At 39.7% G+C, this 26,501-nt stretch overlaps 1 protein-coding gene across 1 annotated transcript in view; it reads right to left on the bottom strand.

Moving 5' to 3' along the window:
* Positions 1 to 26,501, bottom strand: part of GNS (glucosamine (N-acetyl)-6-sulfatase) — a 43,310-nt gene that overhangs the window by 11,050 nt on the left and 5,759 nt on the right. The window contains exons 3-9 of the mRNA XM_036251177.1: positions 21,320 to 21,526; positions 18,805 to 18,870; positions 18,282 to 18,380; positions 16,173 to 16,340; positions 14,142 to 14,224; positions 12,829 to 12,947; positions 11,047 to 11,150 (exon numbers count right to left, since the gene is read on the bottom strand). Of these exons, the coding sequence (XP_036107070.1) occupies positions 11,047 to 11,150; positions 12,829 to 12,947; positions 14,142 to 14,224; positions 16,173 to 16,340; positions 18,282 to 18,380; positions 18,805 to 18,870; positions 21,320 to 21,526 (846 nt within the window). The remainder of the gene's footprint in view (positions 1 to 11,046; positions 11,151 to 12,828; positions 12,948 to 14,141; positions 14,225 to 16,172; positions 16,341 to 18,281; positions 18,381 to 18,804; positions 18,871 to 21,319; positions 21,527 to 26,501) is intronic.

The following is a 26,501-nucleotide window of genomic DNA, read 5'->3' as shown; positions in this document are numbered from 1 at the left end:
TCAAATATAACTATAGTAATTTTAAAAAGAAAGGCTTATAAGGCTTGTAATATATGCCCCTAGGAAGTTACCCATTTCTTCCACCCATACTGTTATTGAGCAAAACATTTTAAAAAACCCTCTTGGGACTGCCTAGACTCTGTTACGAATTGTGAGAAAAATGTTGGTTTAGTTTATACAAAGTGTTTTCCAATTTGATTTTTCTTATTAGTTCACTCCTGACAATTTTGAAAGCCTCTAAGGTTGAATGCTTACCACCAAGGAGGATATCAGCCCTTTTTATAGTTTTTCAAAATAACAACACTGCTAGAAAAATGTTTGCAATAGGTTTTGAATACTTCAGAAAACTTATTCCAATTATAGATCAAAAAGTTTCCTTAAAGAGCACAAAACTTAGATGTTTTAAACAAACATTCTAGATATGAAAGATACTGTCCTGCATTTATAACTTCCCTTATTTCCTTGGTTTATTAGAGTATTTTCCTTCTGAATGTAATGCCTCTTCAGGACCCAAACTAGCAGAGTCCAACAGAAACATAACAGGACCAAATATGTAATTTAAAATTATCTGGTGACCACATTTAAGTAAAAAAGAAAAAGGTGAAATTCATTGTATATATTTTATTTAACCTGATATATTAAAAATATTACTATTTCAATATGTAAGTAATTTAAAAAATTAATGAGATTTTGTGTTTTTATTTTTAAACCAAGTCTGTGAAATCTGGTATTTAAAAATAATTTGGGTTATCCCATATAGTCTAGTTTTAGCTCAACAGCCAACGTGGCGGCAGCTACGACAGTGGGCTGTACAGGCCTGTGCAGAACCTAAGCATACACCTAGAGGTCACAGGGACGCAAGGGGAGCTAGTGTTTATGAACACCTCTTCTGTGCTAGTACTTAGCGTTTATCCTCACTTAACCCTTACCGCAATCCTATGATGAGCACTCCCCCATTTTACAGATGAGGAAATGAAAGAGAAGTAACCAAAACAAAGTCAACAGTTTGTAACTAGAAAAGCTATCACTTACTCAAGGGAAATAACAGTCTTCAGAATTATTGAGAAAACTTAGATCATCTTAGGAGAGGCCAAATGGGGATTAAAAGAACAACCCCTACTAACCCTGGTACTTTTAGTTTAAAAACAAAACCAAAAGTACAGACACGAAAGGCAAGAAAACACCTTCAGATTGTTCATCCTGGCTCTGAATCAACGAGAGTAACTGGCTGTCCAAAGTGACCACTCGGTGGCAGACAGCTCAAGGGAAAGGCAATCCACTGGTTACTGAGAAAAATCCACAGCAACGTCTCTAGGGATTATATGACACCTGGGTTAGAGGTATCTTGCCTAGTTCCAAGTCCCCCAGGCAGATTGGGAAGCTTGGAATATGGTCAAAAAAACTGGATATGGACACGAAAGAAATCATGGCAGGAAAGAAGAGACAGAGACACGACCTCCAGAATCAGATCAAGGCAACAAGACGCTGACGTGTGACTAACATCTTCAGTGATGTCCAGAATATGAATGCCAAGTCCACAGGTACTGCTAACATGTCCAAGGCAGTTTTCTAAGAAAAAGGGTAAACACCAAAATGGCAAAAACCCACAGAGATATAAAATGGTGACTGCCATTCTCACCAGGAATTAAGAGCCGTCAGCGGTATGATGGGAGGTTCCCTCTAACGCAGTTTGCTCTATGGGGAGACAGGTCTGTACGTTCCAGTACAAGTCAAATGGCAGTAAGATTCAGCACAAATACCATATACACTATATCCCAGGACTCTTCCCTTCTAGGGTTTTGTTTGACCAAGAAGTAGAGTCTCAAAATTAGCATACTGTATCAGGAGATGGGAGATGTCTAGTGGATACTGAGTATGAGTCAAGAATTCATCTGAGAATTATATCTATCTCTGGCCCAGCTGGTGTGGCTCAGTGGCCTGAGCAGCGTCCCACGGACTGAGAGGTCCTGGTTTGATTCCCAGTCGGCACACGCCTGGGTTTCTGGCTCAATGCTCAGGAGGGGGCGTGCAGGAGACAGCTAATCAATGTTTCTCTTTCACACTGATGTTTCGATCTCTCCCTTCCTCTTAAAAAAAAAAAAAAAATCAATGAAAACATATTAAAGAAATATATCTATCTCTGGTTTTTATACAACCTCAAATTAGAATAGATACTATGGGTCCATCACTGTAATGACTTCTACAAACATTAGCGTTTTAAGTTCCTAAAATGGTACAGATACTCCTCAACTTATGATGGGGTGACATCCTGATAAACATTGAAAATATCTTGTTAAAAACACATTTAATATGCCTAACCTTGCCTAGCCGGTGTGGCTCAGTGGCTGAGTGTCTATCCATGCACCAAGAGGTCCCTGGTTCGATTCCCAGTTAGGGCACATGCCCAGGATGTGGGCCAAATCCCCAGTGGGGGCATGCGGGAGGTGGCCAATCGATGTTCTCTCTCATCAATGTTTCTATCTCCCCTTCCTCTCTCTCTAAAATCAATAAAGATAAACAGAAAATTTTAAAAAATACACCTAACCCACCAAACATAGCTTAACTTAGCCGGTTTCTACTGAATGCATATGGCTTTTGCACCACCATCTCAAAGTCGAAAAACTACTCAGGGACTGCCTCTACTGCTTGCTTTCATCACTATACACTCAAAGATTCACTTACGGGTTGAAGCTGAAAAAGCTTGAACAAGACCAAAAGTAGATTATTTCTTTTTTTTTTTATCCTCACCCAAGGACATTTTTCCATTTTTTGTTCAGATAGAGTGGGAGGGGGAGAGAGGAAGAGAGAGAGAAACATCGACGTGAAAGGGACATATCGAGTGGCTGCCACCCGCACGACCAACCAGGGCCGGGGACAAACTGCAACCGAGGTACGTGCCCTTAGCAGGAACCGAACCCGGGTCTCTCTGGACCGCAGGCCGATGCTCCAACCGCTGAGCCAAACCGGCCAGGTCTAGATTATTTCTTAAATCATAGCCTCACAGTTTGGGAATGCTCTGGGGATTTAAATATATAGACATTCTGATAAATAAAAGCCCATAGGGAACTCAGGGGCATGAAATAAAGTGGTGCCATGCGTTGGAGGTGCTTATTTTTTAGCTCTGGAAGAAAGCCAGTGTTGTAGAAGCAATGAAACGATTAAGAGGGCTCTCAGGAGGCCACACCAGGTTTCCAGACAGACATTTAAGCCCGATGTTAAAGAATTCATGCAGGGCTATCAAAGAAAGGACTCAAAGCACATCAGAGCGCACCCAAGTCCACTCTGTGGAAAGCACTGGAGCGGCATACGCAGAGAACTCCCCCATCTCGGGCTGCTCCACCTGGTGGTGCCCTCTGCCCCAGCTTCTCCAACAAGGGGGAGGCCAGGGCATTCCCCGCTGCACTGAACATCCTCCCAGCTTCACACAGGGAAACCAATGCTTATTTTGTCCAAAGTCTTAAAGCCATATGTGGTCTTCCTGACTCCCTGTTCTACTTCCCCTGGATCACGAGGGTCATGTTAGTTTTCCTACAAATCTTTCCCTGTCTTAAAACCCTTTTGAAGAAATTAAACCACCAAATCTAAAGCTGGATTCATTTCTAGCAAGAGGAGGAAACCGTAACAGCCAATGTTGGGGAACCACACATACCACCTGCCCTGAGCTCCCAAATAGCCATCACAGTTAAATCCACTGGTCAAACATGCCCTGTTTTCGCCATTAGACTGTTGACAGCTCAGCTCATTATGCCCAACTCACACAGAAAAACTGGCACTGGGACAGCCATGTGGCTTGCGCCCCGACATTCTCCGCCAGCCAAAAGTTGAGGCACTTACACTTCTCAAACTACATCTGTCAGCACAGCAGGGGAAAAGCATGGATTTTGAGAGTAGGCACAGTTCATTTTCAGTCCTGGTTCTGCCACTTACTATGTGACCTTGGTAATAATATCCACTCAACTAACATGGACGTCCCCCAATGTATGTTAAGGGCTGGGAATTCTAAGTTGAGATAGTGCCTCTCTTCTAGAAACTTCTAGAATAAAAAAGACAATCTCAGTAGGGTGTGGTAAGTGTGAGGAACACAGGAACATGGGAAGGGCACCTACCCTATGTGGGGGCAGGGGTCTGTAGTGACCTCCCAGAGGGGACCCCAAAAGGACAGTTAATGTAGCCTGGTGAAAAGGGCATGAGATGGGCATTCCAGACAGAAGGAACAGTCGGTCGTAGGCAAGGAGGTGAGAGAGACGGTTCACTTAGGAAGTGCACGTAGTTCAGTACAAGGCCACCTTCTGTCCCTCGAACAAGCCAAACTTGTTCTCACGTTTGTGCCTTCGCACTGACTGTTCTGTCGGAACGCCCTCCCACAGATCTGACGGACTCCTCTCCACACCCAGGTCTCTGCAAATGCTTCAGAGGCTTTCACCCACAACCGCAGCTGAGTGTCGGCTCCGGACCAGGGAGTTAACGGATCTTCCTGGATGGCTCACTGCTGTGTGTCCAAGGCTCCTGGCACACTGGGCTGGCACGAGATACTGCACAAATCATACAGTGTCTGAGCTACAGTGTAACTGTTAAGTGTGTGGACTCTGGAGTCACACCGACCAAATTCAAATACAGGGCTCCGATCTATTTTAGCTACATCATTTTGGGCAAGCCACGTAACTTCTGGACCTCAGTTTCCTCATCTGTAAAATGGGGCTGAGGGTCCCCATATCTCTTAAGACTCTGAAGGTTAAATGAGCTGATACAAGTAGTACATTTAGAATAGCACCTGTCACATACTAAGCAGTCACTTAATAAATGTTGTTACTACTGACAGGGCTTCCTAGGAAGCAGGCTTCACTCAGGTTGTTCAGAGAGGATAAAGTTTCTCATTTTAACATTTAGATGGCACTGTTATCCTGAAGAAAAAGGACCAGTCTGGCTGACACACTGCACTCTGTGCTCACTGAGCCTCCTGCCCCATACTGCTTAGAATGGCCCCAGCAGCCCTGCGCCTCGAAATGCACACAGCTGCTAACGTTTTCCTCAATCAGCTCCCAGCACCAAGATCAATAAAATGCTTTTAAGATTTAATGGTCTTCCAAACTTGCCTGTCTCCTTTGTAAGAAGCTGTCTGTTTAGAGGGTACTGAATTTGTAGTGGAAAGTGACTGGCTTTAGGAATATGGGTCTTAAGAGAAAAAGAAAATTCAAAGGCAATTATGAAGGACACTACCTTTCTGAGAAAATTTTTACAGAATCCCAAGAGCATTCTAAAAGAAAACAAGTGAATGGCAGACATTTAAACAAAGTAAACATTAAATCCCCAAATTAAACTCAAGTATACCAGAAAGTATAATTGGCCCATTTTCCAATTTTACCTTACATAATGTATTTGTTCATATTCTTTTGTTTCACGGAAGGCTAAAATTGTGAATCAGGAAAGAGAGAAGACATACTGGTAGAGTCTATCAACTTTTACCTCCCGAGCATTAGTCTAAAGAGTTTTGGACCAAGGTGCCCATGACCTCTAGAAACAAAGTGCCTTAGTATAGGTGCCAAGTTTGGAAAGACACTGAAACCAACAAAAGAAGCTGGTACATTATGATAGTTCTAGGAAGGAGAATCAGTAGAGTAGAAAAGCATTAATAAGGAAGAATGCCAGAGAAAAGAACAAAATTCTCAGAAGACATGCTTTCCATAGTCCTGTATTCAAAATGAGGCCAGACTAGCAGCGGACATCACCTGGAGAGCAAGTCAGAAATGCAGAATCAGAATCGCATTTTAACCAGGCCCGCAGGAACTGCACACATGTAAGGCCAGAGCAGCTCTTCTCTACAGGGTAATGGGCCCCAAACCAGCTGCCTCTCAGAATCGTCTGTGAACTTCAGGAAAAAAGCAGAGGATGGGTCCATACTCCAGTCCAAGTGAATCAATCAGAGGTTTGATGAGCACCCAGGTAGAGTTGCTGCTCCTAGACAAAGTAAAGGACTAGTCTCAGGAGAGAAACAAAAAGAGGTAGAATTGCACTGGCCAGTGTTGCACAGTGGTTAGAGCATCAGCCTTTGCACCAAAGGGTCACGGGTTCAATTCTCAGTCAAGGGCACATAACTGGGCTGCAGGTATGATCCCAGGCCCCAATTGGGGCACATGTGGGAGACAACCAATCGATGTGTCACTCTCACATTCTCTCTCTCTCTCTCCCTCCTCTCCCTCCCACTTTCTATAAGATCAATGGAAAAGATATTCTCCGGTGAGGATTAACAAAAAAAAAAGAGGCAGAGTCAAGATGGAGAAGTAGGTAAATCCCGAACTCACCTCCTCCTATTAACACATCCAAATTACAACTAAATTATAGAATAATTATCACTGAGAACCACCTAAGGATTCGCTGAACAGAAGTCCTATAATTAAGAAGCCATGTGGGGACAGACAGAAGTGACAGAGACACAGACCAGGCAGGTCCACCCCCATGGTGTGGTGATTAATAAATGGGAGAAATATCTTGGCTGCAAAGGTCCCCCTAGAGCAGTGAGGGGTCCAAGCCCCATACTGGGCTCCCCAGCCTAAGGCACATGTGCTAGGAAGAGGAGTCCCATTACATTTGGCTTTGAAAAATCAAAGGACATGTATGAGACAAAAGCTATGGGAAACCCAGATGCTGATCTTATAGGGCTCACACACTAACTCACTTGCTCCAAGCTCCAGTGCAGAGGCAGCAGCTCAAGAAGCACCTGGGTCATACAAAGAGGAATGAAATCTACTAACTTTAGTGTGAGGCCTGGAGGGGCAGAGGTGAGGGCAACTCTCTCAGGGAACAGAAGCGTTGGTGGTGCCATTGTTCAACTCCTCCCACCTAGCTGGCCCGAATGCTATCCATTAACTTGGCTAACACCACTCACCCTGCCCCAGCATCTCCTTGAGACCCTGCCCTACCCAACACACTCTGGGACCTCAAGCATAGCAACTTTTGCATCATAAGGGTCCCATAAGGAGGAGAGAAAAAGAGAAAACTTATTTGAAGAAACGACTGGAAACTTGCCTAACCTGGTGAAGAAAATAGACACCTAAAACCAGGATTCATAGAGAGCCCCAAACAAGATGAACCCAAAGAGGCCCACACCAAGACACATCATAATTAAAATGCCAAAAGTTAAAGACAAAGAATCTTAAAAGTAGCAAGAGAAAAGCAGCTTGCTATGTACAAAAGAACACCCATAAGACTATCAGCTGATTTTTCATTAACAGATACTCTTCAGGACAAAAGGAATGGCATAATATATTCAAATTCATGAAAGGGACAATCTACAACCAAGAACACTATATCCAGGAAGGTTATTATTCATAATTGAAGGAGAATTTCCCAGACAAGCAAAAGCTAAAGGAGTTCATCACCACTAAACTGGCATTATAAGAAATGTTAAAGGGCCCTGGCTGGTTTGGCTCAGCGGTTAAAACACTTGCCTGCAGACTGAAGGGTCACAGGTTTGATTCCTGGTCAAGGACACATACCTGGGTTGCAAGTTCGATCCCCGGCCCCAGTTGGGGTCATGTGGAAGGCAACCAGTCGATGTGTATCTCTCACATCAATGTTTCTCTTTCTCTCTCTCCCCCTCTTTTCCATTCTATCTAAAAATCAGTGGAAAAATATTCTCGAGTGAGGATTAACAACTACAAAAAATGTTAAAGGGACTTCTTTTAGCCAAAAAGAAAGGGCCAAAACTAAAAATAAGAAAATACAAGAATTTTAAAAATCACACTAATAAAGGCAAACACTTAGTAAAAGTAGTGCATCAACCAATTATAAAGCAAGTATGAAGATGAAAAAAGTAGTAAGATCATGTGTAAATACAATAATAAACTAAGTGATACACTCACATACACAAAAACAAAACTTGGAGAAAGTGACTAAAATATGCTGTGCTTTTGGAATGCATTCAAACTTGAGCAACCATCAACTTTAAATAGACTGCTGTAAACACAGCTTAATATATATGAATCTCATGCTAACCACCAAAAACCTGTAAAGGTACACAAAAGTGAAAGAAAAACTCAAACAAATTCCTATAGAAAGTCATCAATATACAAGACAGCAAGAGAAGAACAGAGAACCAGAAAACAATAAATCAAATAGCAATAACTATGTATAATTACTTTACGTATAATGAACTAAATGTTCCAATCAAATGATATAGGGTGGCTGAATGGATAAAAAACAAGACCCATAGCCCTGGCTAGTTTTGCTCAGTGGTTAGAACATTGGCCCACAGACTGAAGAATTACGGGTTTGATTCTGGTCAAGGGCATGCACCTTGGTTGCAGTTCCATCCCTGGTCCTGGCCAGGATCGTGCAGGAGGTAACCAATCTATGTGTGTCTCTCATATCGATGTTTCTCTCTCTCTCTCTCTCTCTCTCTCTCTCTCTCTCTCTCTCTCCTCTCTCTACTTCCCACTCTGTCTGAAGATAAATGGAAAAATATCCTCGGGTGAGGATTTAAAAAAAAAAGACCACAGATAAACTGTCTACAAAAGACTCACTTTAAATCGAAAGATACACACAGACTAAAAGTAAAAAGATGGGAAAAAAATTTCAGGAAAGTGGAAACAAAAAAAAAAGCTGAAGTAGCAATACCTGTATCAGACAAAATAGATATTAAAGCAAAGGCTGTAACAACAGACAAAGAAGGGAATTACATGATAAAGGGATTAATCTAACCAGAAAATATAATTCTAGTAAACATCTACACAACCAGTGTAGGAAGCACCTAAATACATAAAGCAAACTTAACAAATTAAGGGAGAGATCAACAGTAATACAATCTGTTGTATTTAATACTCCATCTACACCAGTGGATACATCATCTGGACAGGAAACCTTAAAAGACACATTAGATCATATGGATTTAATAAGTAAAATATACATTTTTCTCAAGTACACATGGAACATTTTCCAGAACAGACCTCTCCCTCCCTTCCCCCCTCCCACTCTGTCTGAACAAAAAATGGAAAAATGTCCTCAGGTGAGGATTGGAAAAAAAAAACAACCTCATTTACAATTGCATCACAAAGAATAAAAATATTTAACCAAAAAAGCAAAAGACCTCACTGATAAATGGAAAGCTAAACCATGCTCTGGACTGAAAGATTGTTAAAATGTCCATATTACCCAAAGCAATCCACAGATTCAAGGCAATCCCTATCAAAACACCAATGGTATTTTTCACAAAACTAGAAGATATAATCCTAAAATTTTTCTGGAAACACAAAACATCCTGAATAGCCAAAGCAATGTTGACAAAGTAAAACAAAGTTGGAGGTATCACACTACCTAATCCTAAACTATACTACAAGGCTACAGTAATCAAAACGATATGGTACTGGCACAAAAACAGACACATAGATCAATAGAAAAAAAAGAGACCCCAAGAATAAACCCATGCTTATATGCCCAATTAGTGTATGACAACAGAGGCAAGATATACAAGGAGGTAAAATAGTCTCTTCTTCAATAAATGGTGCTGTGAAAACTGAACAGATACATGCAAACAATAAAATTAGACTATTTTCTTAAACTGTATACAAAAATAAACTCAAAATGGATTAAAGTCTTATATGTAAGATCTGAAATCATAAAACTCCTAGAAGAGAACATGGGTAATAAATAAACTCGTTGACAATGATTTTAGTAGTATCTTTTTGGATATGTCTCCTAGGGCAAAGACAACTAAAGCAAAATATAAGCCAATGAGACTACATCAAACTAAAAAGCGTTTGCACAGCAAAGGAAATCATCAATGAAACAAAAAGGCAACCTACTGAATGGGAAAATATATTTGCAAATGATATATCTGATAAAAGGTTAATATACAAGATATATAAAGAACTCATAAAACTCAACATCAAAAAAACCAAACAATTCAATTTAAAAATTGGCAGAGGACCTAAACAGACACTTCTCCAAAAAGAACATACAGATGGCCAACAGACACATACAAAGATGCTCAATATCACTAATTATCAGGGACATACAAGTCAAAACAACGAGATATTACCACACACCTGTTAGAATGGCTATAATCAGTAAATCAACAAACAAGTGTTGGTGAGGATGTGGAGGAAACGGAACCTTCATACACTGTTGGTGAGATTGTGAACTGGTACAACCACTATGGGAAACAGTATAGAGAATCCTCAAAAAATAAGAAACAGAACTACCATATATATGACCAAGCAAACCCACTTCTGGGTATTTATCTAAAGAAATTGAAAATACTAATTCAAAAAGATATATGCACCCCTGTGTTCACTACAGCATTATTTACAATAGCCCAGATATGGAAGCAACCTAGGTGTCTACTGAAGATGTGGTACACATAATGAAATATTTACCCATAAAAATGAAATACTGTTATTTCCAACAACATGGATGAACCTAGAGGGTATTACACTAAGTGAAATAACAGAAAGACAAATACTGTATGATTTTAGTTACATGTGGAATGTAAAATATAAAATACACAAACCAAAAAAAGAAGAAACAAACAAACTCATATATACAGAGAGCAAACTGATGGCTGCCAGATGAGAAGGTGATGAGGGGAAGGGTGAAAAACGTGAAGGGGACCATGAAATAAAAACTGCCAGTTATAAAGTCAGTCACAGGTATGTGAAGTACAGCACAGGCAATATAGTCAACAATACTGTTATAACTACGTATGGTGTCAGATGAGTACTAGACTTATCTTGTGATCACTTCATTAGGTATATGTCTAATCACTATGTTTTATGCCTGAAACTAATATATATTGTATATTAACTATAATTTAAAAATTAAAAAGTAATTATGCTGATATTTTACACACACACATACACATATATTTGTGGGGGGATACAGTTAATAGGGAGTGGTCAGGAGTTAAAAAAAAAAGTCAGTTTCTAAGGCTTACAAATACACTTAACGGTGTTAAGCCGATCCGTCTTCATCCTCATAGGAGAAATCTAACCAGCCTTCTTTTTTCTAAGGCAACTGCTACCTATAAACAGCATCATCTTTTCAGACACCTACCTTGCTTGTCTGATTTGGTTTGATCCCAGGCCCTCGAACCAACAGTGGAACTTTGATATCAAACTCATACAGCTGCCTTTTGTCTATCGGCAAAGAAAACTGTCCTGCAAACAAAATGCACAGGGTAAAGATGGAGACAAGATGGAAGTGTTGCGCACATTCATTCAATCAACAGGAAAACAAACAAACAAAAAAATAGCAACTTTGTTCCACTAATTATGGTGTTTTAATAGGTTTAAATTTGCCTGGGTCTCATTACTATAAGGCAGGAAACAATGAGTTCATCTTCCTTAAACAAGTGCCTAGGGGGACTACCTGGTCTAAGATAGGACAAATTCAGCAAAAAGAGTGACTGGGAAACACTGAAAGACAAACACATAATTTATGCACAATACTCAACCTGATCATAATTGAATGAGGTTATTCTGAAAACTGCTAAGTAAAGGACAAGAACATTTATCTGACTTTCCTAAATAAAGTGCATTTCAAGATAACTAAACAGTTGATGAGGGCTAGTTCTTCTCTGAGGAATTCCAGCTAATAAGTGCAAAAGGAAGGACAGAGTTATAAAGTAAACATTTTGCAATGTCTGAGGGAAAATGAACTTAAGCATCAGTGGCAGATTTAGCCACAAAAGGTTCACAGGACAGGCTCAGGCTGACACCACATGGGGGCCATCAATCAATACTAGCATCCCTAAAGAGGGGCAACCAGACACTACGGGCATCGTGAAGTGATAACAGGGAGTACACGGCAGCATTACCAAGAAAGCGTTCTTGCTGAAAAAGTGAATTTCTATTAAAACTCTAGATCTGACTACCAATCTACAGGAAATGCTGAGTATAAATAAACAAGTTAAGATAACATGAGACAGCAATTAGCCAAAGCCAGAATGTGCAATGTTCTAAAAGACAAAAGACCAGTTTTTCCAATCAATCAGTGGCAATGACAGCTTTAAGATGCATAAAAACTAAACGTAGTGTATGGACTTTGTCTTGATCCTGATACATAATAAACTAGTCAGATGCACAATCAACTGTTGATGCATAGAATCACAAATTCTAGAATTTCTTCAAAACCTTCTTGCTAAAAGAAAAACACAAGGAAGGCAGGAAAAATTCAAAAGACTGGCCATATGCAACTGAAAATTGAAGCTGGATAATGGGGGTTATTTTACTAGTCTCTACTTCAAGTGCTTAAAAATATTCACAATAGAGTAGGAGGGAGAGAGAGGGAGAGAAAAAAAAAATCACAATAATACATTAAATACCCAATCAATTTGCTTTATGCAAGCAGGCCTCAGGTTAATTCCCTTCAAGTTTATGAAATTTATAGGTGGGGAAAGAAGAAAACATTGGTTTCTAACTACAAAAGGTCCAAGTAGAAAGAATGAAAGTCAAAGACAGGGACTAATTCATATTGCATTTTTGAAAACAAAACACACACACACATGAATTTCACAAGAAAGAGTTTTTCCCTGTTCTCTAAGGTCTACTTGTTCTTGAAATCCAGTTTAATTTCTTACCTTCTTCATAAATCCTGCCTCCAACCTGTCAAGCTCATATGATATACCATGTGACGTAGCAAATAATGAAACTGGTCTCTCCATGTAGGAATGAGTTGGCCCTCTAATGGGGGGGGAGGGGGTCCTGAGGGCAGAACCCTCCCTCTGTCCTCTAAACTGCTATAAAAGAACCAGAGCTTCCTGCCAGTGCTCCTGGTTAGGTGAAAAAGGACAAGCACCTCACAAAGGTCTCAGGAATACCTAACCATGCCCCTTACCTGTGTGATAGCCATTGTCAGAGGTATAAAAGATATAAGTGTTGTTGAGCTCCCCAATGAACTCCAATCTCTTGACCAGTTTCTCCACAAGGTCATCAACTGAGAGTAGAGTTTGCCACCTGGATGTGAACAGAGGGTGGCAATGGGACCTCAGAAGACAATGGCTCAGGGACACTTGCAAAACTTCAAACCCACTCTCCCAAAAATGGGAGAAATTTCCAAATGTCCTTTCCTCAGATGCCACATTGCAAAAAAAGCAAATTAGAAAATTTCAGAACAGTTAGCTCAATCCGAATTGAACTGTTTCCAAAGAAATGAATAAAGCTTTTTATAACCAGTTAGCTTTATTATTATCACTGGTGATGAGAGTAGAGACAATTGGAAGGGCACGTTGTCAATTCAGCACTGATTACTACAGATTAATTCAGATAGATCTGTACCACAACAGTGTTTGTGATCTAAACTAGGGATTTGGCAAACTGCAGCCACAGGCCAAAGTGTGCCCACTGTTTTCTTGTTTTTGTTTTTAAATTGTGGTAAAAAAAATATAACATAAAATTTACCATCTTAACAATGTTTAAGTGTACAGATCAGTAGTATTAAGTATATTCATATAGTGAAACAGACCTCCAGAACTTTTTCAGCTTACATATCTGAAATGACCCATTAAACAACTCACTGTTTTTTTATTCACAAAGTTTTATGAGTATACAACCATGCTCATTCATTCATGTCCGGTCTTGAGCTGGTTTTGCAGTCCACCACGGAGATGGGCAGCTGCGACAGAGACCACGAGGCCTGCAAGCCTATATTTACTATCTGGCCTTTTATAGAAAGAGTTTGCCAATACCTGGTCTAAACTGTATATACCTTTAATAATGGATTTTTTGAAAAATTGACTTAAAAGAACTTCTTGAAAATTCCAAACTGCAAAGGTAAATATTTTGCTCTAGTTTAAGCCCTTGAGTCTTATGCAAATATTGGGTGAATGATCTCTAACAAACTGACCTTCTCTTTAGATATAAGAAACTTAAAAAAAAAATAAAATGGCTCCAGTTTGCAATATTTTAACAATTCTTAAAAATGGACTGTTTAATTAGTCCCAGGGGTCCAATGGCCACCTCACACCCACCCAAATGTAAAAGAATCTTTGCTTCTAAGGCAACAGATCCCTCCACCCCCACATCAAAGAGTCTTCTTGCCTTGTTACCCTCAGTTTTTGTCTCAAAGATAACCATGTGGCACAGTCCCCTGTTCACAGGCTGATCTGGGTCCTCTAAGACCACTCAGATTGAGAAAGTAGTAGCTCTTACCTTTTCCTAAATGCATTATCTAAAAACTGTATCGAAGAATTAGTCATTGGGGTCTTGGCTTGCCTAATTAACCAGTGCTTGTTCTAAAATTTAAAAGAAAAAAAAAATGTTAACACCAAGTCACCCAGTCAAATAAACTACTATAGCAGATAATGAAAGGGGTCCTTTTATACTTCAGTCAAGAGGAACTAAGTAGAACCTGTTTAAGCAACTTCAGGCTTTCCCTCCTCCCCAGTTCCCTCCCGTGTTCCTAAAAACACTGTCTGTAGATTATCATTCATCTTCAGAGTCTTCCCACCACCTCCCTAATGGCAAGCCTGGGCTCCTTTGTCAGTGGCATTAGTAAGCATTAATAAGAGATTTAGTGAAAGATATTGGGAAACTATTGGCTTAAAGGAGATTAAATTTATAACTCTGAGTCTATGCTTTGGATCTTCTACCCAAACTACAAAAGGGTAAATATTAACTTTACCTTCCTCTTAACCTTGCCTAATAAGCCGAAATTTTATTGTCCTCTATTTTCTAATCCAAGATATCGATCATCCTAAACTGTTGGGAAAATCTCATCACAGCGATTTCCTAAAACATCAATCCAAATCTTGAGGGTTCTTCCTCATTTAAATAAAAAAATTCAGTTTTTAAAAAACAAAAACATCCCCATACATCATTAATTATCTCCTTCCGCCTTATTCTTGGAACCCTAAGCTGCTATCTCCCAAATTATGATCCTCAAGTGTTCTTTAGTTAATGTTTGAGAAATGCTACATGTCCTCCTGCTGGAAATTCATGCTAGAACATGAACAACTCTGAGGAATCCTGTAGCAGAGAGACTTATTTAACCTAAAGGTTCTGCACTTACTTGGTCATGGGAACCCGTATCAATTTTTCTTAGAACACAGTTTGAGAATGGCCCTCTAGTTTAAAACTCAGCTTGCTCAGCTTTCAAACCACACTTACCAAGCACATGCTTACAATATTCTAGACAATACGCTAGATGTCTCTACGTACTTTAATCCATAGAGCAGTTGCATGAAAAATGGAAGTTAGCATCTTGCTCACTGTCGGGTCACTAAGCTAGAAGGTGGTAGTGCTGAGTCTAACTCCAACGTTCATTCTTTCCACCACCTCCCAAGCCATTAAGATGCCTGGGGAGCCCTGGCCAGTTTGGCTCAGTGGTTAGAGCGTCGGCCTGCGGTCCAGAGAGACCCGGGTTCGGTTCCCGCTAAGGGCACGTACTTCGGTTGCAGTTTGTCCCCGGCCCTGGTTGGTCGTGCGGGTGGCAGCCACTCGATGTGTCCCTTCACGTCGATGTTTCTCTCTCTCTCTCCCTCCCACTCTATCTGTATAAAAAATGGAAAAATATCCTCGGGTGAGGATAAAAAAAAAAAAAAAAGATGGGAATGAGGCTGAACTAATTAGATCATAACAGGTCTCATTTGATCATAAAAAAAAAAAAAAAAAAAAAAAGATGCCTGGGGAACAGGCATGAGACAGTAGAGGCATTCTGCATGTGAACCGGCGAACTGCCAATCCCCTGTGCCAAGGGAAGGATAAGTAACTGACATATGAAGCAAATACTCAGGTTGTGGTCCCTAATTATATTCCCTGCTCTGGCTCTTTTCTCTACCCAATCATATCGCATTGCATCACCCCCCTTCTTTCTATCCTGCAGGCTTAGTGAGGGCCACCAGAGAAGGCTGCTGCAGGCCCAGCATGGCCCCAAGGGACATGTGTCAGCCACTGCCAGGCACAGGAGAGCCAGCACAGAGGTTATCAGGACAACCTGTAGTCAAGGAAGATGGCATCTCTTTAATATTCCCTGTGGACTCTAGCTGCTCACTGGATGTGTGGCAGGAACCTTATCTGTATTTCTGAAGCAAGTTTATACTATCTATCTTACTAGAGACAGGTGTAATTGCCTTTAAAAGATCTGGAAAGAAAACCAACTACATGGCTCAAAGGCTCCCTGACAAGTATATTATACAGTTAACTATATCGCGTACAGCTCAATTCAAGGATTAGGGAAGCTACCGTTCCATGGATGTTGAAGTTCTTGTTCCTTGGTGCGAAGACGTTCTGGAAGAGCTTCTGGTACTGAGGTGCAGCTGTCCAAGGTGAGTGAGGTGCTGGAGTGGAGATCATCATGAAGAACGGTTCATAGTTGGACTTGTAGTCCAGGAAGTCCAAGGAGACATTAGCCTGATATATACAAAGATTTGTCATTTCCCACCCTACCCAACAGTTGCAGACTTGATAGATACATGTTCTCTGGTGAAGAGAAGGAACAGGGTCATATTAACAAATGTTGGCACATAATTTATGACAAATGACAAGCATGCTGTTAGAACAAAGTTTGCTTTTAGGCAATACTTATAATAAAAAATAGAAAAGCAAACTATCCTAAGAGGCAATTAAGAGCCTGACGATTTTACCTGATCAAAAAAGTATTTTGCCTTCTAATGGAAAGAAACTGTAATTTGGCCCTTTTAGTATTAACTTACATTAACACAGCTTGGAATATATTTATTTGATGCCTTAAATTAAAGAATATAAAAACAGCCCTGGCCCAACCGGTGTGGCTCAGTGGTTGAGCGTCGACCCATGCACCACGAGGTCGCCGGTTTGATTCCTGGTCAGGGCACATGCCCAGGTTGTGGGCCCAATCCCCAGTGGGGGCATGCAGGAGGCAGCCAATCAATGTTCTCTCTCATTGATGTTTCGATCTCTCTCTCTCTGAAAATCAATAAAGAAAAAGCAATTTTAAATAAAAAAATAAAAAGAGCCCTGGCTGGTTTGGCTCAGGGGTTAGAGCATCAGCCCATGGACCAGAGAGTCCCAGGTTTGGTTCCCACTAGGGCCACGTACCTCAGTTGCAGACTGTCCCTGGCCCCAGTTGGGGTCGTGTGGGTGGCAGCCAGTCGATGTCTCTCTCTCACATTAATGTTTCTCTCTCTCTCTCTTCCTCCCACTCTATCTGAAAATAAATGCAAAAATGCCCTCGGGTGAGGAATAAAAAAAAGGAAAAGAATATAAAACAGAGTCAATCTAATTCACAAGAGCGGGAAAGGTGGACTTAAATTACCTTAATCTTACAAAAATATGTAGAGAGTAGATATTTTAAGTTATGCCAGCTAAAGTAGCTAAGCTAAATGAGTAATAGTAAACCCACATAAATGACATTATGGCTTTAATTTATATGGATTTACATTTTTCATTTGCTTATTTGGAGATACTTTATGAAAATGAAAACATCCCACATACATGTTATTTTTAAGTTGATTAATACCTTCATTTATTCCCAACACTAAACTCAAAAGGTACTGACTGCACCGATTTACGCAAGCCTCGTAAGGAACCTGAGGTTTCTCAACGTGCCAGGCACACTCCTGCCAGAGCGCCCTTATACTTTCCATTCCTTTTGTCTGTGGCTCTCCTTCCTGTGATCTGTACAGCGACTTTCACCTACTTTAGGATTTTACTTAAACGTTATCTAAGTAACCCCCATACCCTGCCTTGTTTCTCTGGTCATCATCTAACTAAACAATAAATAAATATGTGTGCACACACACACATATGTAAACAAAATCTGCCACTAAAAAGTTACCTTCCACAGAATCAAGGACTATGCTTCATTTACTACTCAACACCTACTACAAGGAGTATTGAAATATTTGGTGAATGAATGTTCTAAAAAGGGTTGTCATTAGAAACACCTTAGACAGGAAAGGGGAGTCCCAAATTCACCCAATTTCAGCATTTTTTATATATAACTACACAATGACTGAAGAACTCCCATTTTCCTATCACCCCACTCTCATGATGAAGCTATCTTGTAGCTTATGAGTAAAACTGGGGTCAAGAGTAGGAACCCTTACAAAGTAAAACCTCTTCAAATTAAAAAAAAAGAGGAGGGGGGATTTGTTGCTGGAATTTCAAGAACATTAGATCTGAGCCTGGCTTATATACAATGAAAAATACCCTCAGGAGTTTTTAATCAGTTGGAAACATTCTCTGGCAGTTAAATTGAGTTATTATTCATTCACATTACCCAACATGAACAAAAACAACTAAAGATTTTCTAGGCAAAGTCTTTAATCAAATGTGAGCCAAACCTGCAAGGACAGAGTTTCAGTGACTCACCAAAACATCTGTCAGGTAGTCCACACTGTAGTTTTCACCATGCTTCCGTGCCTTGCCATTGATAGACAGGGTGTAATTATAGTACTTAGAATTCTTTTCCTATTAGAGAGAGGAAAGTAAAATGTATTATGACATTAGGACACACAATGAAAGCTGGAAACCATGCTAGGCTAATTTATACTCTGTTTAAACAGTGATGAGACATTTTAAAAAAGGTAATTACTCGAGTCGTATTGAATTAGATTTTTTGACTAGAGTTTTAATCAACTACTAGCATAGTTTCAATAATAGGTCTTACTTTTAAAAAAGAAACAGCAGTGGATCAGGTAGAACAGCAATAATATGTTGTTAAACCCGGACAAAGAAATTACTCACAAATCAAAACACTTTCCTTCAAGGACATTAAAGAGCCAATCGTAAAAGCAAACCAAGTTATGTCAATGTCAGAGCTAAATCATAAAGCAAACATGTTGTGCATCTGTAGGGGTATGTGTAACTGTCACTGACTTCAACAATCACTCACCAAGGCATACCAGTAACTCCATCCCACAGGAACGTGTTCTAACCCACCGGCATCTGGGGCTCCGTACTGAAAAACAGACAAGCAGAGCATTAGAAGTCCTTAGATGTGATGAGACGACAAAGAAACAGGAAACTTGTAGAATCTTTTTAGATCAGTCCCTGAAACATGGTAGGTGCTCACTTTCCCCAAACACATAGACCAGCAAAAAGTAAAGAATACTATAACCCTAGAAACTTCTGAAGCAGGAGTTGGCAACTGTTTTGTATGGCTAGCAAGCTAAGAAAATTTTCCCCAACCATTAAAAAGTATAAAAACCGATCAAAAGAAGAATATTTTGTGACATGTGACAGTTACATGAAATTGAATTTCAGTGATGATCAAGTTTTACTGGAACACAGCCACATTCCTCAGTTTATGTAATATCTGTGGCTGCTTTCACGCTACAATGGCCGAGCTGAATACTCACAACAGAGACATAATGGCTTGCAAAGCCTAAACTATTTACTTCTGGCCCTTTACAGGAAAAGACCACAGAGCTTAAGCCACAGGGCCCATTTGCTGAGCTACTAATGGCATAAACTAAATAGTCCAACTGACCTTATGACTAAAATAAAGCAAAAATAATCCAACGATGAGCTACCAACCTGTCATTTCAGTTGTCATGCTGATAAAAGCTCAATTTTTCTGATGAGATGTGTAAGTGAAGAGGCCACAGAATCATCCCATTCTGTCTTAACAAGGTTTAATACTGTCCATTTAAGGTAGAATTTAACCCCTGAGAACTACATATTTTAAAGAATTTCTCCTAATTTTGTATCTACGTTAGATGATCTTTAATATGCAAAGTAATATAAGTTCTTTTTATGACCCCTAGCCTTAACACACTAACCTAGTATTTGTAGTTATTATTTCTCATGATTCTTTTCAAATTCAGTCATCTTCCTTCAAAAACCCACAAGTTGCAAATTGTGGGGAATTTTTAGTAAGTATCCATTCAAAAGAGAGAAGTGAAAAAAATTTCAGATCAGATATTAAGATCTGTAGCAACCACAGATAAAATATACCAAAAAGTATACATCTTCTCTTTGTCCTACACCCCCATTTTACTGTAAGAGATAACACCAAATACCCTCAAGCACACTATTTCCTTTAAGCTTGAATTGACTAAAAGCTAAGGCCAAGGTGGTGGATGTGAGGCCAGGAAATCTGGCCTTGGCTGGTCTCTCTCCATCCAGGCCCAAGAGGCCAGCACACCAACCACTCAGTCACCTGCTTTAAGGCCTGACTGTCCCAGGCTCTGGGTGCTTTCTCTTTACCACTGATCTATCCACATTTTCTTCCCACTTTTCAGATTAGAAAATGGGGTAGCATAAGCTGTTGTAATTTAGGAAAGATACAATGAAGAAAGTATTATTATTTCTGATACTAACAAAGGGGAAATGCAAACAAAGATACCATGACAAGCAGAATTCTTGCGTAAAAAGGGAAAAATGTATCTCACAGCAGCAGTGCTAGGATAATTTTTTAAATCATTATTATTTTTTAATCCTCACCCTCGGATATGCTTTTTTAAAAAAAACCTCACCCAAGAGGAAGGAAGAGAGAGAAACATCAATCACCTGCCTCCTATATGCACCCCAACTGGGCTCGAACCTGCAACCTAGGTATGTGCCCTGACCGGAAATCAAACCCACAACCTTTTTGGTGTACATGATGATGCTCCAACCGAGCCACCCAGCCAGGGCAGTCCTAGGATAATTTTTCAATGAGTGCTTCTGAGACTATTTAAAAGAAGAATAACTACAGTACCCAAATGATGAAAATATGTTCATAGCCCAGCCGGCTGAACATATGTTGATCAGTGGTTGAGTGTTGACCCATGAACCAAGAGGTCACCAGTTCAATTTCCAGTCAGGGCACATGCCCAGGATGTGGGCCAAATCCCCAGCACAGGGCATGCAGGAGGCGGCTAATCAATGTTCTTTCTCATTGATGTTTCTCTCTCTGTCTCCTTTCCTATCTAAAATGAATAAAGAAAGAAAGTAAAATAAAATATGTTCATATAACTTCTTATTTATGGGCAGATTAGGAGAAAACATTTGCCCAAAATCCTTTAACATGACCTTAAATGGATACTTATTAAAAAACAATTAAGCCCTGGCCGGTTTGGCTCAGCGGTTAGAACATCGGCCTGCGGTACGGAGAGACCCGGGTTCGGTTCCCGCTAAGGGCACGTACTTCGGTTGCAGTTTGTCCCCGGCCCTGGTTGGTCGTGCGGGTGGCAGCCACTCGATGTGTCCCTTTCACGTCGATGTTTCTCTCTCTCTCTCTCTCTCCCTCCCACTCTATCTGTACAAAAGGTGGAAAAATGTCCTCAGGTGAGGATAAAAAAAAAAAAAAAAAAAAAAAAAAAAAAAAAAAAAAAACAATTAACATGAATTCTATTAATTCACATTTTTAAAAACTGTTATTTAAAAAAAAGGGGGTGGGGGGATAATTAGACCATTCAACATACCTCATTTAAGTACTTCCCCGCAAAAAAGGTTTGATAACCACACACTGAACTGAGAATTGCTGGGAAAGTATGTGGTTCTTGGATCTTCTGCCAAGACTTACTACTGCAGTTTCCCTCTAAAGTGTTGTTAACAACGTGATGATTATGTGGGTACTTCCCTGTCAGGATACTGGCACGGCTCGGGCAGCAAAGAGCACTTGGCACATACTACAAAGGAAACAGAAGCAAAAAGGACAAAGTTACACAAGAAAGATGAACTTCTCATCATTTCTAAAAAGAATAAAGAAAGATGCTCAATACTCTAACTTCACATTTCTAGTTTCCCATGGAATAGAGATGTGCTCTGCACACGACACACTTCCGAGTTGCTTTAGGTAACACAGTAGAGACAGTAAAGCAGCTAAAACAAACCAAGAGAACAGATTTCTTTTCAGCTGGTTTCTTTCTGCAGGATAACAATGTTATTCTAACCTCACCTGGAAGAAATATTTACAAGGAGCATAGTGTGGTGGAAGCTAGGTCTTAACCAAAGATAAAGAATACTACTTGAATTTAATGCAGCTAAGAAGAAGAGAATCATTTTCAGGCTGATCTGTAGCTTCATATATTTCTTGTATCACCTTACACAGGGAGGACAGATTTTTTTCTACTTTGTTTTTTATTAGGTACGGTCATCAGTAGACTTACCCATTATACCCAATATTTGTATATCTCTTAATACACATCACCAAGCCATTTTACAGAATGACAATACTAGCTTATACTTGCACCTTCAGAGAAGGAAGGCTCATTTGAGCACACCATTGCCAAAATTACATATTACCTCTTTTAAATACTTAGTATTTATTTGGCCTTTCATATTGGACTAGACATTTTAAAATACTGGTAAGGGATGAACATTCTCCATATGCACACCAACCAATTGTGATTATGCGAATGATCTGATCATGTGCTTTGCACGTTTTTTCCTCCTGGGCTGTTGGCCGCGTTACATAAAATTTGAATTAAGAAAGAATTCAGTCAATTTACAAATACTTCCCATTTTTACTTTTGCCTACTCTCTTAATTCTTACCCTTTTTTGTTTCCTGACTTATTTTGGGAATGCCACATTGTTTACTGTATCTTCATATTACATTTTAGTATCCAGTAGAGCAATTTCTTCCTTTAAAAAAGTTGTCCTAATTGTTCTAATCTACTTATTATTCCAGAAAACTTTGGAATCACTTCATTCAGCATAAAAAAAAAAATCTTACTGAGATTCTGAATAAACATTTTATAATCTTATGTCTTCCCACAGCAAGTAATGTGCATGTCTTTATATTAAGAATTTTTATTATATCACTCAGGTAGTTCTGTAACTTTAAGTATACATGTTTTAAGCAACTATTACTGGCTATTCCTAGAGTCTGCTATGTGAATGGAATCTTTTCTCCCTCCATATTTCTCTAACTGGTTACATGAAAGAACTTTTTTTCACCGTTCCTTTATTTCTACCTTACTAAATACTATTAAAAGTTTTCCAATAATTGTTTTCTAGGTAGAAAATCCAAACAAGCGGAAATAGTAACTCTGTCTTTTCCCAATATTTTTACCACTTAATTCCATAAGACTAATGCCAGTGACTAAAATGCCAATGACTAGAGAGTTCAGAACAACATTAAGAGAATTATGTCTTTGCCTCAGCCCTAACAGCAGTGACCAGAGTCTTTCACCTTAACTTTAGGTGTGCTATTTGTCTGAATACATCATAAGGATGTATTCTTCTAAAAGTTTAATAAATTACCAGGAAAGGATGCTAAAATTTCAGAGGTTTTCAAGCATCTATTGAGATGAATATATAGTTATTCTTTTTTGAACTATCAATTCCAAGTTGGTGGACAATATTAACAACCACCATTATGTAGAACTGTCAGTCCTCGGTATCTGTGGATTCCTTATCCGCAGATTCAACCAACCAAGAATTAAAAATGTTCGGGGGAAAAAAGTTATGTTGTTGCTGATGGGAACAGGGTAGTTAGGTCTATGATGTGGTTGCATTTCTACTGAACAAGACTTTATTTTCTTGTCATTATTCCTTAAATAACAGTATAATAACTATTTACATAGCATTTTCATTGAATGGGGTATTATAAGTAATCTAGGGATAATTTAAAATATACAGGAATATGTGCAGAGGTTATATGCAAATACTATGCCATTTCATTTAAGGAACTTGAGCATCCACAGATTTGGCACCTGTGGGGGTGGGGGTGGTCTGGTCCTGGAACAAATCCCTCACCAATACCAAGGGATGAATGTACTTATAAGTCAGGTACTGATACAAGTGCTCGCTTTACATGTATCAAAAGATAGGTTTTAGTACCCCCATTTACAAATGTGGAAAACAAGGGGCAGAAAGCTTCACAACTTGCCCAAGGTCACACAGCTGGAAAAGAGGCAGAGAGCACTGGAAACTGGGCAACCCGGCTCGAGCGGGTGCTCTAAAGCACAACACTATGCTGCTGTCCAGTGGATTCCCTGATATTAAGCTGGCTACTACTTACTTGTGTATGTGCATGGTTCTTAAGTTTGTTAGTACTTGAGTCTTTGCATCTATGTTTACACACACACACACACACACACACAGTTGTTGGTTTTATTGCTATTGTCTTTATCAAGTTTGGCTACCAGGGTTAACTGGGTTTTATAAAGTGGCCTGCAAGCTTTTACCATGGGACAGTTTATATAGCATAAATGTTCAGTGATGCTCATAATCCATTTTCAAACCTCAGTCAGGTTTGAAATAAAATTCTCTATTTCTGAGTTTTAGATCAGACTGGCTTAGAGATTGCCTACAGTTAATCTTCAATCGGTTGAGAAGTAATATTTCAATTAACAGAATTTACATCACATTAAAGTCCTTCCTGGTGGGGGTCAAGATGGTGGCATAGGTTAAAGCAGTTCTCACCTCTTCCCACAACCACATCAAAATTACAACTAAACTACAGAACAGCCATCATTCAGAACCACCTGAAATCTGACTGAATAGAAGTCCTACAACTAAGGAATTAAAGAAGAAGCCACAGCAAGACTGGCTCATCCAAGATGTTTCCAGCGGCTTTTCCATGTGAATGGCTTGTCTTGGCTCATGCTTCAGACTTTCCTAAAATCTCTTAAACAAGCAGCACCTGGCTCAGCGTGCCCCATACTTCGTGATAAGCGGCTCTAGGCCTGGCACTAGTGGCTGCCTGCCTTGGTTCACAGCTTGGTCTCTCCTGGGCACCTTCAAGCCCAACACACGTAGCAGCCATCTGCAGATTGCTCTGTAGCTAGTGCCGGGTGTCCCAGGCAGGACACAGGCAGTGGCTGACTTTGCACCTTCCAGGAGGCCCAGAACCAGTGTACCCTGTGGTCAGCTTCAGACCACGCCAGATTACAACCCTACCACCTCCATGAGCAAAACACTCAAGAGGCGGACTCAGTGAGCACTAAAGCCCCACTGAAGCAAGTCCTGTTCCATAGGGTCGGCTCATACACACCAGCTCTTTGGCTGTAGTTGCAACTGGTCCTCACTGCCTATTGGCCTGGAGGTCTATCCCTCCCAGTGACACCAACAACAACCAAGGCTCAATTACAACAGGACAATGCACACAGTCCACACAGGGGTGCACATGAAGTGCGCAGCTCAGGTGACTAGGGAGGCTGAGCCACTGGGCCCTACAAACAACCTACTATACAAGGCCATTCTACCAAGTCTGTGAGGCATAGCAGCTTTATCTAATACATAGAAACATAGGGAAGCAGCCAAAATGCAGACACAAAGAAACATGTCACACATGAAAGAACAGGAGAAATCTCCAGAAAAAGAACTAAATGAAACTGAAGCAAGCAACCTATCAGATACAGAGTTCAACACAATGGTTATAAGGATGCTCAAGGAACTTAGAACTTCAAGGAATTTAGTAAGAACATTAGTAACATAAGAAAGGACCAGTCAGAAATAAAGGATACACTAACTGAAGAAATAAAGAATAATTTACAGGGAATCAACAGTAAAGGACACTGGGAACCAATCTGAAGTTTGAGGAAACATAAAACACTCAATCAGAACAGCAAAAAGAAAAAAGAATCCAAAATATGAAGACAGTGTAAGGAGATTCTGGAACAACTTTAAGTGTACCAACATTTGCATCGTGGAGGTGCTGGAAAGAGAAGAAAGGGAGCAAGAAATTGAACACTTATTTGAAAAAATAATTACAGAAAACTTCTCTTACCTGGTGAAAGAAACAGATATAAAAGTCCAGGAAGCCCAGAGAGTTCCAAAGAAGATGAATCCAAAGAGACCCACACAAAGATACATAATTTAAATGCCAAAGGTTAAAGACAAAGAAAGAATCTTAAAAGCAGCAAGAGAAAAGCAGTTAGTTACCTACAAGGGAGTGCCCATAAGACTGTCAGCTGATTTTTTCAACAGAAACTTTGCAGGCCAGAAAGGAGTGGCAAGAAATATTCAATGTGAAGAAAAGCAAAGACCTACAACCCAAGATTACTGTACCCAGAAAAGCTATTATTTAGAATTTAAGGTCAGATAAAGAGTTTCCCAGACAAGAAAAAGCTAAAAGAGTTCATCACCACCAAACCAGTAATACATGAAATGTTAAAGAATCTTCTTTAAGAAGAAGAGAAAGATAAAAGTTATGAACGATAGAATGGCAATACATACCTATTTATCAATAATTGAACCTAAAAAATCAAAATAAACACGCAGAATAGAAACAGATTCATAGGTACAGAGAACATTTTGACAGTAGACCGATGGGAGGGGTGTTGGGGGGATGGGTGAAAAAGGTGAAGGGATTTAGAAGTACAAATTAGTAGTTATAGTGTAGTCATGGGGGTGTAAAGTATAGCATAGGAAAGATAGTCAATAATATTCTAATAAATATGACGGTGTTAGATGGGTATGGGATTTTTTTGGGATGATCACTTAATAAGTTTTATAATGTCTAATCAGGAGTGTACACCTGAAACTGATATAATACTGTATGTCAACTACAATTGAAAAATAAAAAAAAATTATTAAAATAAATAAATAAAGTCCTTTTTTCAGATCAGGCATTTAACTAGAAAAAAAAACCAAAAAGACTACCCAAAAGAGAATGTTTCTTCTTAGATCATAAAGACAATTAAAGTCTAACAAAG

The sequence above is a fragment of the Molossus molossus genome, unplaced genomic scaffold (genome assembly GCF_014108415.1).
Source record: "Molossus molossus isolate mMolMol1 unplaced genomic scaffold, mMolMol1.p scaffold_m16_p_10, whole genome shotgun sequence".
NCBI lineage: Eukaryota > Metazoa > Chordata > Mammalia > Chiroptera > Molossidae > Molossus > Molossus molossus.
This window is presented reverse-complemented; position numbering and strand designations above follow the sequence as displayed.